At 42.9% G+C, this 17,258-nt stretch overlaps 1 protein-coding gene across 1 annotated transcript in view; it reads right to left on the reverse strand.

Annotated features, from left to right (window-relative positions):
• The window catches only part of mctp2a (multiple C2 domains, transmembrane 2a), a 33,726-nt gene extending 17,829 nt beyond the window's left edge, over window positions 1-15,897 (reverse strand). Inside the window, exons 1-17 of the mRNA XM_080874216.1 lie at window positions 15,763-15,897; window positions 13,892-14,852; window positions 11,984-12,025; window positions 11,790-11,898; window positions 9,577-9,719; window positions 9,368-9,444; window positions 9,164-9,278; window positions 9,040-9,063; window positions 6,502-6,678; window positions 5,658-5,788; window positions 5,358-5,544; window positions 5,051-5,144; window positions 4,816-4,918; window positions 4,620-4,722; window positions 4,432-4,533; window positions 4,242-4,316; window positions 3,844-3,963 (exon numbers count right to left, since the gene is read on the reverse strand). Of these exons, the coding sequence (XP_080730342.1) occupies window positions 3,844-3,963; window positions 4,242-4,316; window positions 4,432-4,533; window positions 4,620-4,722; window positions 4,816-4,918; window positions 5,051-5,144; window positions 5,358-5,544; window positions 5,658-5,788; window positions 6,502-6,678; window positions 9,040-9,063; window positions 9,164-9,278; window positions 9,368-9,444; window positions 9,577-9,719; window positions 11,790-11,898; window positions 11,984-12,025; window positions 13,892-14,839 (2,550 nt within the window). The 5' untranslated portion in view covers window positions 14,840-14,852; window positions 15,763-15,897. The remainder of the gene's footprint in view (window positions 1-3,843; window positions 3,964-4,241; window positions 4,317-4,431; window positions 4,534-4,619; window positions 4,723-4,815; window positions 4,919-5,050; window positions 5,145-5,357; window positions 5,545-5,657; window positions 5,789-6,501; window positions 6,679-9,039; window positions 9,064-9,163; window positions 9,279-9,367; window positions 9,445-9,576; window positions 9,720-11,789; window positions 11,899-11,983; window positions 12,026-13,891; window positions 14,853-15,762) is intronic.
• Window positions 15,898-17,258: the final 1,361 nt, after the last annotated feature.

The raw sequence follows: 17,258 nt of genomic DNA on the forward strand, positions 1-17,258 counted from the left end.
GAGCATCTCATATTCAGGGACGGTGTTAACAAGAACAATTATGACAACTCTGATTGTGGCCTTCATCTTGGCCAGGATGGTGTTCTGGTTAATGGCTCTGACTGCTGTTGCTCTACACAGGTGGTCTCCTGAGACCTCTGGAGCCAGATCTGACCCCGTCCTGCCCTCATCTGGGACGACGATGATTCTATCAGCCCACAAAAAAAAAAAAAAAAAAAAAAAAAAAAAAAAAAAAAAAAAGAGCGCCCGCTGCAGCTGCCAAGTGTGTTTACAGCTGCACCGCATCAAACATTCATCAAATGCCATCTTTACAGTGTGTGATGTGAGGCAATCAGCATTTCACAGGCCGTCAAATGATGTCTAAAGCAGTTGTTACCTGGCAATGTCGAAAAGAAAATGGTTCAAATACTCACGAAAGGTTTACAGGTTTCTTTCTAGTTAGTCCTGACAGATGAGGTACCTCATATGTTAAAATATTAATTCTACTTAAATACTTAAAACGGTCTAATGACAGCAAAGCTCAAAATAAGCTTTCAAGTGTAAATGATCCCCCTCCTTTTTTTACCTTTCAACCATTTCATCTAAATCAAAATTGTTCTCAACTTTAAACTCCAGATTAATTTGGCTTGTTAATACGCGCTCATTTCTTTCTTTCTTTTTCATCTTTTTCTTCTTCTTTTTTTCCTGGAAGAAACTTGTGTCTTTTGGTTTAATGCACAGAATGGAAGATTTCACTCCAAGTTGTTCCCACGAATGGCTCCTGTTGGGAAAAAGTTAGTGATCTGATCTCTCCAGCGCCTCCGCTGATGTTTCTAGCAGTGCTGTAGCTCCATCTACAGGTGGTATCCTTGCGTGCAGCAAAGAACTCTGGGTGACCCCTCTGCAGTCGCTGCTGATGTATAGCACATTCATCTCGCTCAGTCTTAGTGAAAAGCACATCTAAAGGCAGTTATTTTATGAAGATTTTAGCTGTCAAATTTCCCTCTCTCTCAGAGAAAGGAACATGCTGTTGTCAAACTCTTTAAAAGCCCAGATCCTCAGCTCATTACTGTAGCATAAACAAGAAGAAGGGAGGAAAAAAAATCCAAATTTCATGTTTGTATTTCCACTTACTGATGAAAATGTTTATGAGGATTTGCCAAAACTTTGTTTAAATGCACGACAAAGATTTTTCTCCCCTTTTTCTTGTTTTTCTTTTTCCTTTCTTAAATTGCATTACCTAATTAGAGAGACTATTTTAAAACTGCAACCCACTGGTGGAAAACTGAAGGTAACTTCAAAAAGTATGGACTCTGCTGATGAGTTTGCACAGTCAAAACAAGCGACCGCCCCGCGTTCACAAACTGTAACAACACTGCAAGTCTTTCCATTCCTTACGGAGTCTCCTCTCCCACAAAAACACTCGTTAGTCGCCCAGCCAAATAAGTCAATGTGCAGCTTTCTGATTGCTACCCACGGGGGAAATCAAATTGAGATATATATATATATATATATATATACACACAACTTGCTTATTCAGTCTTTGGAACCAGTTCACTGATCTCTGCAAAATTTGAGTACCTTGCACACCCTAAACCAACAAACTCTTCATAATCCAGTTATAAAATCTACATAAACAGGGTAGCAGCGTAGACTACGTGCTGTGTAGAGGTCAGAAAATTGGCCTGTGGGACTGAGTGATATAATAGCTAAGTATTCCTGGTAAAGCACTACGTGAGCATCCCGCAGTCCCAGTAAAAACCACAGCTGTGGTAATGCATTACAGGATGTATATAGTGTAAAAGGGTAGGACTGGTCTGCCTGCATGATAAATAATGTATTGTAATGTATATTATAGCTAGACCCACCGCTGCAGTGTTTCCAACTGCTATACCCTGAGAAGCCCTGCGCTGCCTGCCACTGTGGAAAAGAGCAGACACTAGTGGTATAATTATGCACATCTGAGAGGCAAGCAGAGGCCATCTGTCAATGTCTGAATCAGTTACCTTATTACCACTGCCTAAAGATATAAAGATAGGAGTGGGAGCTGCTTTCATTAAAGCACATGGTGGCATGCTGCTTTAGACAGCTCCAAACAGTAACTTAATTGGAAACGGTGACTTGGAGGAGGAGAAGTGACTGTACGGTGAGCGCCCTTGGAGTGGGCAGGGGCACGAGACGAGGATGGTGGCATGGCACCAGGCTTGTAATGACAGTCAGTCAGGACCTTGCGGTTGGCCTCGTTGACAGTGAGGCGGTAGCAGAAGGAGTTTTTTTTCCTGTTGCAGTATTTACAGTATTGTGATTTGCATGTTTCATTGTGCCTGTTGAAACTATAATAAATCACTGAAAAGGGGGGGGAAAAAAAGAGCTTTTCACTCGCTGTACTCTCAGTCTGCTGATTAGTGGGTGATGAATAACAATGGCAGTTTCGCTCTCTTTGGGCAACTCTCGCCGTCGACCTTCGACACTTAGACTATTTGAAGCGCACCTCTTCACGGGCACAGGCGTACTCTGACTGGTGTGTTACTGTCTGCTTTTTGCACGCTGGTATCAGTGTCTGAAAACGTGCCAGTTGTTTCAAATAAAAGGATAAGAATTGCAAGAATTATCATTTTCACCGACAGCGAACAGATTATACACAGCTGACGACGGGGTGGGGGGGCTACACTGCCGTAACAATGACAGTCACCATGAGAAAAGTGAGCGCGAGCCTCTTTCCTCAATTTTAAAATCTGCTGAACTCTTAAACAGCAGGTGGAGTAGAAGTGGAAATGAAAGATTAGAGTGTACCACCTCGCACTCCCATTGCCTGCGGAGGATCTAATTATAGGTGGAAGAAGATGGCCCCATCCCGCTGACCTGTCACCTGTCAGCCTGCCTATCCTCCTGCTCTCCTGCCCGTATCCATGCCTGCCCGTCTGCCTCCAAGTCTCTCACTATCTCGCCCGCACTCTCGCTGAACTGTCTTCCTCTTTCTGTGCTCCAACTTTCTTTCCCAGATAGTAGCCTGCCTCCCACTCTCCTTATACAATTGGCTGCATTGTTCTCTGCCTTCCTGTCTGTGTGTCCGCTGTCTGCCTGTCTATGTGCCGTGCTGTTCTAAAGGCTGTGATACACTGAGCCTGGCCATTGCCTGCGGGGATTTGCACCTCAGGATCAGTGAGAAGGGCTTATAGAATACACCAGGTATGAATTGCATGTCATCCTGAGACAGAGCAGACAGAAGAAAGGCGGTGAAAGGAGAGTTCTTCACACACCCTGTCTGTGACCGCTTCCTCACCCTGACACAGCGCTGGCAGGGCTTTCATGGTAAGTGTGCACTCTTAATCATGACATTACATGTGCTGTACTGCAGGGGATTCACTGGGTGCTTTAAGATTATTTAAGCTTAGGACTAAGATCACATACCCTCATTAAAAACAGCTAAACAGAGACATTTAAACAAGGTTCAAATCTCAGAGGCAGACTGTCACTACTCTACCCAAGGAAGCTGAGACTGTGATCCTCCTTACACCATCCCCTGGGTTAGGAGGCTTTGCTAAGAAGTCAGATGTACAAACGCCCAAACCCCACACCTTCAAATACACTCTAATGTCATCAGAAGTGAAGGAAAGCCAAGTGGGGTTTGATTTAAAGGATAAATCACATCCATCACATTGCACATGGGATAAAAACAGAAGGCAGCCATTGTTTTTCATGGGAAAAAGTCCAGCAGGGAGAGAAAATGGCTAAACCAAAGAATCTCTTCAACATCTAATTCACATAAAATGAAAGAGTTAAAACTGGGCTGCAGTGAAATGGGACAAAACTTGTTCGCCCCTAGGCTTAAAGAGAGTTCATTAACATGAGGCAATGACTTACCAGAAAGGCTATTAGACTCCGTTGCGTGCTCTCCCACTGAAAACAGCTTTTAATGTACTGTAACGTGGACAGAACTGCTGTGCTGATTTTGCGGACCCGATATATACTCTGGGCAAGAACCTAATGGGAAATAATTGGAAGAAAACACCAGTTAGTATCATTTTGATACTGGACAAAATGTTTATGACTTTGCAATGAGCTTGGATCGGCTTTACAATCCCTTATTTGCCACGTTGAAGCCAAACCCAATAAAACTAATTAGGTTGAGTAGAACAATCTGAACTACGACCTATGTGTAGATTTTTAGTGGCCACTTTTTTAGGACATTGTGAGGGGGAGACTTTATTGTAAGCTTTTAGTTTCTTTTGCAAAATCTTGCAAAAACCAATCGAAATCACCTTTTTGTTGAACTTGATGGTTTCCTCTGTTAATTTTGCCTCCTTGGGCTGGAAGGATTTGACACTAGCTCCCACCTGAGGCAAACAAAGAAAACAAACGAATGCTTCCGTTCGTTAAGACTTTTCACAACATATAATACAGGCTATTATCAACATTAACAATTTTTGACCAAGTTGATTTGATCTTTACTTTGTTGTAGATAACCTCCAGCACCAGAGTGATGCTTCCTTTAGACGCACTTCCCAGTTTTTCTTTCTTCAGTAACAGAGTTATCTCCTGGCCATTCTTAACCTTTGGGAAATTCAAAATACATACGTACATATAAAAGTGATTTGCTACTTTTTTTAAACAGATATTTATAAACTCAGCAGACTTACAGTAAGTAAAGGAATGGCCACCGTCCCCAAAAAGTTTGGGGCTTTGTCTCCATTTTCATCAAAGACTGTCAACTCGACCACATCGGTGATGTCCTTAATCGGGCTGCGAATGAGTAATTCAAATGTGATCAATATTAAATTATATATCCCAAAAATTTGCTACAGATTTGCTTTTTTCCCTACTTGTATTACTTACAATGTAAAGGATTTTTTCCACTCTGGATTTACATTCTTATAGACTGTGTGAGTTTGAAGTTTAGAGTTCCCCAGCTCTATAACGCACAGGGCGTTACTTTTTCCTGCAAAACAGCAACAATGTGATGTATCCACAATTTCATTGCACATGTTCAATCGCAATAAAGGGCTATTCTATTCTTATCTAAGAAATGAATCTGAAAATTAAAAAAAGATGATCTGGAGTAGCTGAATACCATTAATGTCTGTAGCAGGGAGATCATTTGCCCTGATTACGCCAACCTGAAGGATGCCAATATCTCTCATGCAGTTGTGCGAGTTTTTTAAGCTCTGGAAAGATGAAATTGAAAAATGTTAAACAAAGAAGGCATAATTATTCAGTGTGATACTGCTATACATATATTACATCATATATTCATCTTAAGCAATCCCATCTACATCCCAAACTTGAACTCATTACTGAACCGGTTGGTGTTATGTGCATGACTACTATTGTCCTGTTTTTCTTTTTAAAATTATACAGGTACAAAAGGAAAAACGTACAAATTTCTCCACCACTTCGTCTTTCTCATCAGGTTTTGACAAGGTAGCATTTTCGATGTCAGAGATGGAGACCCCCCAGACGGATCTCAGGGTGATCAGAAACACCACTCTGCCTTTTCCTGGGTTCAGCATATAGGAGTAGAGTTGCTTCTCATTAACCGTAAGTGTCGACACGTCAACCTCAAGCCTGGCGCACAAAAAAGGAGATTCGCTCAATTGAAACAATTTGTAAGGAGTGTGAGTTCCTCGGGTGAGCGAGTGTGTGGGCAAATGTAACTTTACGAACCAGGGAATACTCACATCCCCCATGATTCTTCACTCTTCCTCCCTCTCTTTGAGCACATCTCCACCTGTAGAGGTTCCTGGTTATCTTCAAACTGATTGAAGTCAAACTGCTCTCTCCACTGGGGATTTGGCTGAATGCAAAGGTTCTAAGGGCAGAAAAGATGCGGCTTCAGCACATACAGTAACACAGAAACACACACACATACACGAGCGCGCACAAACACTTTGACGCAATGTCAGGTTTAATGCATTATCAGACTGAGCAGCTCCTGCATGACGGCTGGATTAAGTCTTCACTCAGTCCTACCAGAAAGAGGCAGGAGAGGAGAAAGAGAGGTATGTTGCGCGTATGTGTATCTATTTGTGTGTGCTTGTATGTGTACACCTCAGTAGCCACTGTGGGATTGTAAACACTGACAGCTTCCAATTAGAATCAGCTTTGTTCAACAAACAAACAAGCAGAGAGGAAAGCAGAGAGGTTTACAAAGAAATGACACGACAACATGAGACAAGTGCACCATGGAATCATCAGGGGGGAGGCCAACAAGTACAGGTAGATGAACAGGGCATGCTGGGTATGCAAATGAAGGCAATGAAGCCCGGCACTCGAAGCACAGTTAGAAGTGAGTGGCAGCCTTGCCCAGTCTAATGAGCTGCCTCTGCCATGGCCCAGTGAGCCAAGGTGGAGGTGAGTCAGTGGCAGGCGCCTGCTGGGAGAGAAAAGCGGGGAAGTAAGAGAGTGGGCCTAGGAAGAAAGTTAAAGTCTAAAGAGCAGACATTAAAAAGACAGAGGAGCACGAGTAAAGGGAGTGTAGGAGAATTGCAAAAAGAGAGCGACTTTTAATGAGACCAGTCCAACCTTGCTCTTGTACTTCTGATCACCGAGGCGAAAGCGGACGTAAATGTCACCCTGGCCACACTGCGGCATGTCCTGTCCCTCCACCAAGGTGATACAGAGCACCCCGGTCCACATCTGGTTCCTCAGCTGATTCTTCTGTGTTTCAGCCGAGCGCTGAGCCGGCGTGGCCTGGTTCTGCTGCGGGGCAAAGATGCACACAGATAGTTAGATCTTTTTCTCTTTTCTTTTTTTTTCCTCAACGCAACATGCGCGCAAGCTTTGTGAGATCGCTTCCCTTTTACCTGCTCCCGCCTCAGCCTGGCATCTCATCATGTTCACAGAGTGCACAAAAGTAGGACAAAGGTTTACATTATACAGTGCATCTCTGTTGGTGCACATTAGCACATCTCTACTGACAGGCGAGCCACACCATGGCGGCTCCTGGAACGAGAGGAAGAGAGGGACGTCAGCGAGCAGCCAGATGTCCCTGGCTGTGACAGTCCCACTCATCACTGGCTCCCAGACTGAGTGTGGGGAGGCAGGACACTTGGCATACTGCACCAGAGACAGCAGGCAGCAGTGAGTAATGATGCAAACCACACAGCTCTCTCTCTCTCTCATCAGCAAATTATGCATACATGCAGCATGTATAGCCAGCATCAGAGTTTTACTGCATGTTAGCAAATGTATCCACTTTGAATTCAGCCAGCAAAGTAACGAGTGTTTTTCTGCTCAGGTGAAGATATCAAACTGACCAGGGTACTGTGCTTTCAATAAGCCTTCAAGAGCAGCAAATAATCCACTTCTCCCGCCGTGTGTCACAGAGCAAGTGTGAGAGAGAACAAGAGACCTTGATATGTTTCCATGTTAGAGTTCCCGTGAGGCTGTGCGGTGATAGGCCAGGGCTGTAAAAACAAACAGCACAGAGGTTGTGTAGGGCTGACTGTAATTAAAGCGAAGGAGCGTAATCTGCTCTCGCTTCTTTGATTGCCCGGCTCCTTCGGCTGCCCCGGCGACGGCGCTTCAAACAGCCCCACTGCAACTCCCCTGCCACTCCGGCCCCTCCTCAATAGCTACGGGGTCGCAACCCACATTGCCACCCAATCCGGAGGGGATCAAAGCACATCTCGGGGACCTGAATTAACATGGAATACCACAGGCACAGCCCTATAAATATCAGGCCCTTCAAAAGAAGAGGAACAGAGGGAGTGGAGGAGCGATATAAAACAGGCCTCAGCCAAGTCATCCCAAGTGTTTATCTTGGACACATTTCTATCTCAGCGGCCAATAAAACAATTCCACTTAACTGTAAGTGGCCCCTAAAGAGAATCTATTCCTGGTCTTAAAAGGGCTGTGCGATTGCTTCCATATGGTGGGACAGCATGGGGACAAGCATGATGAGCTCAGACCCAGGTCCATTTGGCTGGTGTCTCAGCACTGTCCATCCACAGCTGTGATATTACATCCTAACATCTGGGTTATTGCCCGCTATGCCTGGGAATTATCAGCCTTGCCGATCTTAGTCATCCCACACTGGCAACATGCCTCCAACAGCCAAGCCCCCCCCCGCTCCCCTTCCCTTCCGCTTCTCCCATACGCCCCCTCCTGTTTGAAACACTGTCACACAGCAGACTTTTACTCAGGCACTTGCAATTCCCTGTCTCTGTCGTGGTAACACAGAGGGAGAAAACGATGTTCTGACGGAGGGGGAGTAGAGCTGCAAGAGCCGGGTATTCAGCACTTCCAGGATAGGTGTTAAACGCAATAAGATATTGTACGTTTGTCAAAAAAAAAAACATGAAATGGCGGGGGGGGGGGGGGGGTAAAAATGGCATTGTTACATTGTTAAATTAGCACCGTGATTTAGGCAGGAGAACAGCGCGCAGAGTCCCGCCACACATTTCTGTCTCCCTTTGAGTATATTTAACCATCTGTAGTGGATAACCTACAATGTGTATGAAAATGGCATTCATTCCTTTGTCATCTAATTTCAAATTGAGACTGCCTACTGGACCATCAAGAGACTGAACAGTGGCAGATGTAGTGACAGCATAGGTGTGAAAATAAACCCAATCGCTGCAGTGTGAGTCCCAAACAGCAACCCTCCTATTTCACTCTGAATCTAATTACTGCTTCAATATATTGAAAACCACTTGAGAAGAGACGGAACTTTGTTTACCACAAAACCAAATACTGCTCTATAATGCTCATCAAAAGGCTCTTTCATGACAGCATATTCAGCGAATACTATTACTTTGATTTTGATCAGAATGTAATATTGTACCATACTTTCTTTACACAAAATGATTCCACTGACTGAATATAGTATGCATTGCTAAAAAGGTTAACTATAAAGCAGAAAGGAAATAGGCTGTGCTGATAACAAGGTTACACACAAAAGCCTGAGTCCTGAACATATGCCTCGTTCTTTGTTGCACCATTGTGTAGTGAGCTACTGCCCCCTAGTGAGTTAGATTAGCCTAACCATAAGCGCTAATGAGGAAATTAAAAAAATATCATGGCATTAAAAGCAAATGTGAAGATTTAAAAAACCCATACCTTATTTCTTTTGGGTCCAAATCGCTATAAAATTGAGAAGAATTGCAATGAATGAGTGCATAATAGCAGGTAAGAATATAGATTTTCATCACACAAACACTTGTAATGTCTGAAATATTCCTACCGGGCCTTTTTTGATGGTGGCGTCTCTGAACATCAGGCAGACATCAACAATAATGACTCCCATGTCATCTTCTTTGCTTTTTGGATCTTCGAGACGCAACTCCATTTCATTGGTTCTGTGAGGAGACAGGAAGGGTATGAAGATTAAAAATGAGAAGACCCCTTGTGCATAAACTAATCTCTAAAATGTAAAAGTATTACTCACTTTTGCAGTTCAAGATCTCTCAGGGAAATAAAGCTGGAACCCATGAAATCATCAGAGGTCCGATTTTTATTATAGACCTGCAACATTATTAGAGGTATGGCATGTATTAAATTAAACATCTCTTGGCCTTGCATTCAGACTGAAATTGTCCGGTCTGGCACAAGACCAGTGTCCCTTGCAAAATGCAATCATATATAAGCAGCGCCTACCCGAACTTCTATGTTATATTCTCTGTCTCGGAGAGGGTGGGAGAAGGACTCGTTCCAGCGAGGGTTCAGGTCTTTATAAACCACTTTGCTTTTATAGAACTGTTTTCCTTCAATTTTGAACTTCACATAAGGATCACTGGTACCTAAATGAAACACAATAAAGGGCAAATCAGCAAGAGAGTGTCGTGCGACACAAGTGGAGGAGCGATCTTATGTGTTAAATTATCAGTCATCAAGCTGGTTCCATGACAGCATATAGAGGAAGTGGAAATACTAAATGGAAACTAAACGATGTTAGCAGCTTGTCGCTCTATTAGTGTACACTGTGCATGAAAACGCACATTCGTATACACTCCCTCCTCCCCCCCACATGCTCGTCGTGTGAGAGAGTGAAATATGTATGGAGGAGGTGCACCCCACACATGGCAAAAACAGAAGAATGTAGCTGTTTAATTGTCACAGGGTAGAAACACTCGCCAGCATGAGGCTACCAGAAACCAAAATCTAGAAGCAACCAGTGTTAATCCTCCAAGCTTGTTAAGAAAGTCTGTCTGTGAGTGGGGTGGGGGTAAGGGACTTCTTTGTTTCTGCAATTGCATGCAGATTGGCCAAAAAAATGAAAGCCAGCCCCATGCCTTCATTTGTATAGGGGAATAAAGGGGTGCTTGAGAGAGCCTGCAGGGAGGCTTGAATCACATGACAAAGGCCCTGTGGGGATGGGCTGTCAGGCCTGTCAGCTCCCCACTCCAAATGAACATCTCGCAAAGGCAGGCAGGACCCACAGCAGCTCCACCCTGCCAGCCTGTGACAGGGAAACCTCCAGGCAGCTTGACAGGAGGAGAATGTGGCAGCTAGCAAGGAGAAAAGCTCTGGACTGAGAATGGTGACGATGGAAATTAATAGGGGGAAAAAAAGGGGAGAACAAAAACCAAGGAATGGGAGAGGGGAGGGGCTGGTTATGTGGGTCCTTTTAGAATATGTAATGACAATGTATGCCATTGGTGAGCTCTTGGCACTGTGTTGACTGTTGGGCAAACAGTGGAGAGATAGGGGGCGTGTGGGGATTGCATCATCACTGTGCCATCTTGTCAGGGGAAGTGAGGTCTCAACTAGCTTAGAAGTATGGCTGGGAGAGCCTTGTACCACAAAGCAGCACCATTTCAAGTACCACCACCATATATAGCTGTTAGGTGATGGGAGGCACAGCAAGGTTTATAATTGGTTAGAAGGAAACTGATGAGATTAACATAGCTTTAAAATATTGACCTTCTACGAGGCCAATTTGAACACATTTGTTCTAACCTTAAAATAAAAGCCAGAATGTTGCTTTCATTTTGGATTCTTGATCAGCCTTCACAGTTTTCTCATATGTTGTAATTCAACCTATGACCACGTGAGGGTGTAGCTTTCCCAGAGTAAATGCCGACCTAGGCCTCAGGGGAAAGAAAATTTTTTTGCCTCTCACAGATCAATGCCAGATATGGGGGGAAACAGTCATTTAAGCACACAAAGATTTGAGACCACCTTTCAAAATATCTAACTGATTTTACACACGGTGACTCGTAACGTAACCAAAGCACGGCTCTGCCACTTTAGGAAGTAAACATCAAACTATCAAACCAAAAGACATCTCCAAAGTAATTACAGTGGTAGACAGCTTTGACTTTAGGAGGTAAGGGATGACTTTTCCACTTTAAAAATCTACAGGCAAACAGTCGTCACAATACCAGTAGTGTCTCATCGTATCGTCAGCCTCTTGTCATACTCGTTTGACTGCATACTTTTCTAATGTTTTGTTTTTTCTTTGTCCGTGCATAACTTCACATGAGATGTCTCACCTGCAAATAGGAGCTTTAACTGAACTGACCTGAACTGAAGGATATCTCACCTTACATTCCTGTCACAGTAACAATAAGACTGACAAGACCAATATGGACTTCACGTGCCTGTAAAACTTTATCAGATTGTCCCTAGGAGCCAACAAATAAAGAAATGCATTGTTTTACTGTATACAGGACATGTGATCTATCTATGATCTAACGTTTTGATAGATACGGATCCAACCAAGACTGTTTTAAAAAATTGCTGTTATAAGAACAGGATTTGATGTTAGTTTATTCAAATTTCTAAGATCTAGATGAGATCTTTTAATTTTACAGGTTGTTAAAGGTCGAGAGCTTATTTTATGGATCACCTGTAGGTTTTTGGCGTACCTGAGCGCTTGTCTCTGATGACCAGGTTTTTTCCTCGTTTCAGGTTGATTTTCAAGAGATACCTCTGGAATGGGGCAGGTACTCGATCCTCACACCCCCCTGTAACATCCTGCGGAGAATCACTGATATTTGTATGCATTTACCACACCAGATGATTAGCTTAATAAAATGAAGACAACTCAGTGGATACTCACTGAAGCATTTTCGTCAAAGAAGTCAGCTGATTCACTGGCAAGCTGTGTAAAAAAAATAGATTTTTAAAAATGTTGTGACACTTTATAAAATATAAAACTGCGCAATCATTTGAGTCGAGGACAGCCAAGCCATCTAGGTTTGTGTAGCATTCCAAGGGAATCATAATAGCGTTACTATTATTTATTTAGTCAGTTGTTTGCATTATTACAAAAAAGGTGTCTATTAATGTCTTGCTAATGACAACCTATTGCATTTGGGTGAAAAAGTCAGTAGATGCTTTGTAGACGTAGCATCTGAAGAGAAAGTGAATTCTGCTTGACCTCTTTTGTGCTTTTTCTTTTTTGGCTTGTTTGCACATTGTGTGACTAACTGGTAGCACAGGTTTTTATCTTTCTTTTTTGAGGTTTGTTTTCATTTTTTTTATTTTAATCTAAGAGACATCTAAACAAAAGCGGATGCTTCTCTCCACACAGGGACTTTAACTTGAACACCAACCAGCTTTTGATGCTTCATCAGTTGAGTGATTTGCCTAAAAGCTCAAGAGATCAAATGTAATAAAACCAAAGGTCTGGGCTCAGGTTTAGAAAAGGTTTCATTCATGACTGCATACTAGAGGATACAGTAACTACAACATTTGGCTTCATTTGCAAAAGCGAGTGGAAAAACAAAGCCACACTATTTGAAAGCTAAATGAAAGCATGGAAAGGTTCAAGTAAATGTGTCCAGTGATCCTGGCAGTTTTTGTGCTGTTACTTCATGTTACATTTACCGCAACTATTTTCTTAAGCAACTTCTCGTGACAGTTGAGGTTCACTTTGATGAGATAACATACATATATATATATATATATATATATATATATATATATATATATATATATATATATATATATATATATATATATATATATATATATATATATATATATATATATATATATATATATATATATTGGAAGGATAGATACGGAAGGACAGGCCCCTGCACGGTATGTACCACCGGCAGATAGAGGAGGTGGCTGATATCCAGAAATCCTACCAGTGGCTGGACAAAGCTGGACTGAAAGACAGCACAGAGGCACTAATCATGGCAGCACAAGAACAAGCTCTGAGCACAAGATCCATAGAGGCTGGGGTCTATCACACCAGGCAAGACCCCAGGTGCAGGCTGTGTAAAGATGCCCCAGAGACAATCCAGCACATAACAGCAGGGTGCAAGATGCTAGCAGGCAAGGCATACATGGAACGCCATAACCAAGTGGCCGGCATAGTGTACAGGAACATCTGTGCCGAGTATAACCTGGAAGTCCCGAGGTCAAAATGGGAGATGCCCCCAAGGGTGGTGGAGAATGACCGAGCTAAGATCCTGTGGGACTTCCAGATACAGACGGACAAAATGGTGGTGGCTAACCAACCGGACATAGTGGTGGTAGGCAAACAGAAGAAGACGGCCGTAGTGATCGATGTAGCGGTTCCGAATGACAGCAATATCAGGAAGAAGGAACACGAGAAGCTGGAGAAATACCAAGGGCTCAGAGAAGAGCTCGAGAGGATGTGGAGGGTGAAGGTAACGGTGGTCCCTGTGGTAATCGGAGCACTAGGTGCGGTGACTCCCAAGCTAGGCGAGTGGCTCCAGCAGATCCCGGGAACAACATCGGAGATCTCTGTCCAGAAGAGCGCAGTCCTGGGAACAGCTAAGATACTGCGCAGGACCCTCAAGCTCCCAGGCCTCTGGTAGAGGACCCGAGCTTGAAGGATAAACCGCCCGCATGGGCGTGCTGGGTGTTTTTTTTTTTTTATATATATCAATCAGTTGGAATTGATGTCAGTTGTCACAGTAAACGGAAATCACTAGGATCCACTGACTATACATGTGCCGAAATATATAATAATAAAAATAATACTGACCTCTTCCTCATCCTCCTCATCTGCCGGGGTTTCATCGAGGAGATTCTCATCTATGAACTCGTTTATCGGCAGGGGAGGAGAGGGTTCTCTGTCTTGTTCTTCCACATCTCTCACCCAAGGCATGTTGGCTTTCTCTTCACTGGGAGTGCCACATGCTGAGTTCAGAGAGTTGCCATCTCCACTTTCCAAAGGTCTGCCCATAGAGTCCAACATCAGCTTATCTATACGAGCATTTTGTCTTTTTGTTGGTGGAGTCCCTTTTTCAGATGATGTCTTTTTCGGCTCAACTGATGAGTTCTGTTTTTCTCTATAAGGGTTTATTTGCTCTCCCATTGATTGTGCTCTAAACAGCGCTGCAGCAGCAAGACTTTCTCTAGACCCCTTTTCTGAGACTTCTTCACTTCTCTCTGGAAGGTCTGGTCTTGGTATGGGATCTTGTCCACTGTTAGACATTTTCTTTCCTGTAGGAGCTGGTTCAAAAGGGAATTTTGATAAGGCCCCTTTGCCTTTTTTGTCTATTTTAGCATATAACTCATTTACAACTGGGTTCGTTTTGTTCTCTAAACCAAAATCATCCATTTCTTCATAAATGCCCAGGGTCCCCGGGGGTGTGCTTAATCTATTCAGAGCTGGATTTGAGTGATCAGGCTGAAGAAATCTGGTTCTGATTTCTGGGATTGGATCACTTAGTTTGTCTGCAAACTCTGAACTTGCAATAGAATCAGTATCACTCAGACCAGGAGAGATGCCAAAAGCAGCAGAAGACAGCGAAGCATCCTCGGTAGATGCTTCACCTGGCACCATTGTTAGGTCGGGTACAGAGATACTTCGTCGATTGGCCAGATTCCTACCCTGCTTGGCCAGTGGCTTCTTGGCGGGCTTCTTTAAGATGGGAAACTTGGGTTTCAGACGGAATCTCTCCGCTAAATTCTTTTTCTTGTTCTCCATCTTGAGGGCTACCCTTTAGATTAAAATAATCAACAACAGTGAGTTAATTTGCTGTGCATTTTTAGAGGTCTAATGCACATAATTTACATAGAAGCTTCATGGAGATCAGCTGATGTGAACATACTGGAGACAGTCAGTGAAAAAGATCGACTTGGGCAACGAGTTAAAAGGAAAAGGCTGAAACTTTAACCCCTGCAATGTTTCTGTTATGCTGTAAGAATATTTTGCTGACATGAAAAGTTGCAGTGTAACAATGCCCCCCATACCTAAGGCATGGGGGGTAGCTAACGCTTTAATCAGCATGAACATTTTGGAAATTATATGCCATGGGCTTCACAGGAACCAGATCCCAACTCTGCTGAACAGCTCTAGGACATTTTAGTGTCCAACATCCAACTCTACCACTATAATTAGAACAGCGAATTATATTTTGGGGGAAGGATTTTCATCTCACCAGTAGGTTTAAAAAAAAAAAAAAAAAAAAACTGGTAGAATTAGTGCCAAGACACACTGAAGGTAATGTGGCAGACTGTGCAGCCCAGCCCCTTACTCATCTTCCTAATGTGATTTATATTTCCTGTGTGACGTTTAAGCTTGAGTCAAATTTTATAAAGAAGAAATTGAATTTATATGGAGGTTTGTGACATATCAAGGAGGTAGGTAGTAGGTTGGCAGCATTATGGCTAAGATTTTATCAACATACACAAACCACATTGGGACGAATGTTTAGTGTGATTTAATGTGCCACTTTTCTGCCTTTCACCTTGATTCAACACAAAAAAAACATATTACAACAAAAACAATCTTACCAATAATGCTGACATAAAAAAATTAACAAATCTGTATTTTAAAAAAATAGCTGGATATACAGCAACCTGAATGACACTCAGTCTAATTTAGAAAAGGAAGACACTGGAACATACCTGTTCAGTTGAGCTTTGTTGTCAAACCTACAAACTGATTTAGTTCCCACCCAGAGCAGATGAAATCATTCCAACAGACAAGTTAGCTATCCCAACTATGGTCAACGAGCCGAAGTATTTAAGGCAACAGATCACGTAGGATCCCAGACAAGTGATTGGTGGAGGAGCAGCAGCAGGTGAAACTAGCCGTACCAGTCAAACAAGGCGAGTTTCAATGACTATGTGAATGCCTTTCAACTGTTCAGTCCTACCCAAGTTGTCTGTGATAGATGGAGCAACACAAAGTACAGTTTGACTCCACTTATGTGGGCTAAGAAAAAAAAATCTGACAAGAATTATGGAGTAAATTAAGACAACGTAGCGAGAGAGTAAACCAACACGGCAGCGTTGAAACTATGAAACAGTTGCTCACAGCACAGCAGCCTGTTATGCCAGCTTGCTCTGTGTTGATTTGTATATTTGACAGTTTATTTGCATTTGTGAGGCAATTTGTCTGTTTTACGACTTGCATTCTCTCATATGGGTTCCATTATAGCCCCAAGTATTTGAAAATATACTTAATACCTTAATCTAGCCTAATTATACAATACAACTGTCTTTCCTATGTGTCCAAAACAGTCCCAAAAATGCTGCTGATGGATTCTGCAACATGACAGGCATATGAAATGTCAGGGAGGATCTGGCACTCGGTAGCTGCCTCACCATACTCAACTCCATTACTTTCGTACACCCCCATATTTGTTTACAGTAGAACGTGGTTTAGCCTAAGCTAGTTAAAAAGGAGCATTTGTGTTTGCAAAGTATAAACTATAGCTTTCTGTCTACAGATAGAAGCTAATGCAACAGACACACTGGTTTTCCCCCTCTCTCTCTCTCTCTCTCTCTCTCTCTCTCTCTATCTTTGTCTGAGCCTAACAGTTGAGACTATATGACAACAGATGTGTTTGAGTCTGGACTGTCTTGTTCAATATTTGCTGATGTCTTTAGGAGATCAGGCCCACATGAAAGACCCTCTACTTGGCTTCCACTTGAAAGGCAGGGTTGGGCATCAGAACAGGGCAAACCCCTATGGCAGGTGGCCTGTCGCCCTCTTTCTCGCTCAACTCAAACAACCCAAAACCCTGCTTGGTTACTCTACCCATGCACAGTGGACATCTTCCAGCCTAAATCACAGCTGGTCTCAGGAAGGAGAGCCAAGAACATGCACTTGGGGACAAATCTACTGAGTTATGCACATGCAAGCCTACAAACTGAATACAGTCATTAAAGAGTGAGCCTGTGGACTGAGTGGCCTAAAACATCCGTGATGTATGTTTGATAAATGTAGTTTTAACTTTTTCTTCGTATTTAAGAGTATCAATATTATATTGATATAAAGTAAAGTAAAATTACAGTAGATGTATTGGCAATAATTGACCTAGCTGCTAGTGGTAGGCTAACAATCTGATTCTTAGCTGGATTACAATTGGCCCAGAGTTACTTCGATTACGAGATAT

This window comes from Rhamphochromis sp. 'chilingali' (genome assembly GCF_963969265.1).
Source record: "Rhamphochromis sp. 'chilingali' genome assembly, chromosome: 2".
Classification (NCBI taxonomy): domain Eukaryota; kingdom Metazoa; phylum Chordata; class Actinopteri; order Cichliformes; family Cichlidae; genus Rhamphochromis; species Rhamphochromis sp. 'chilingali'.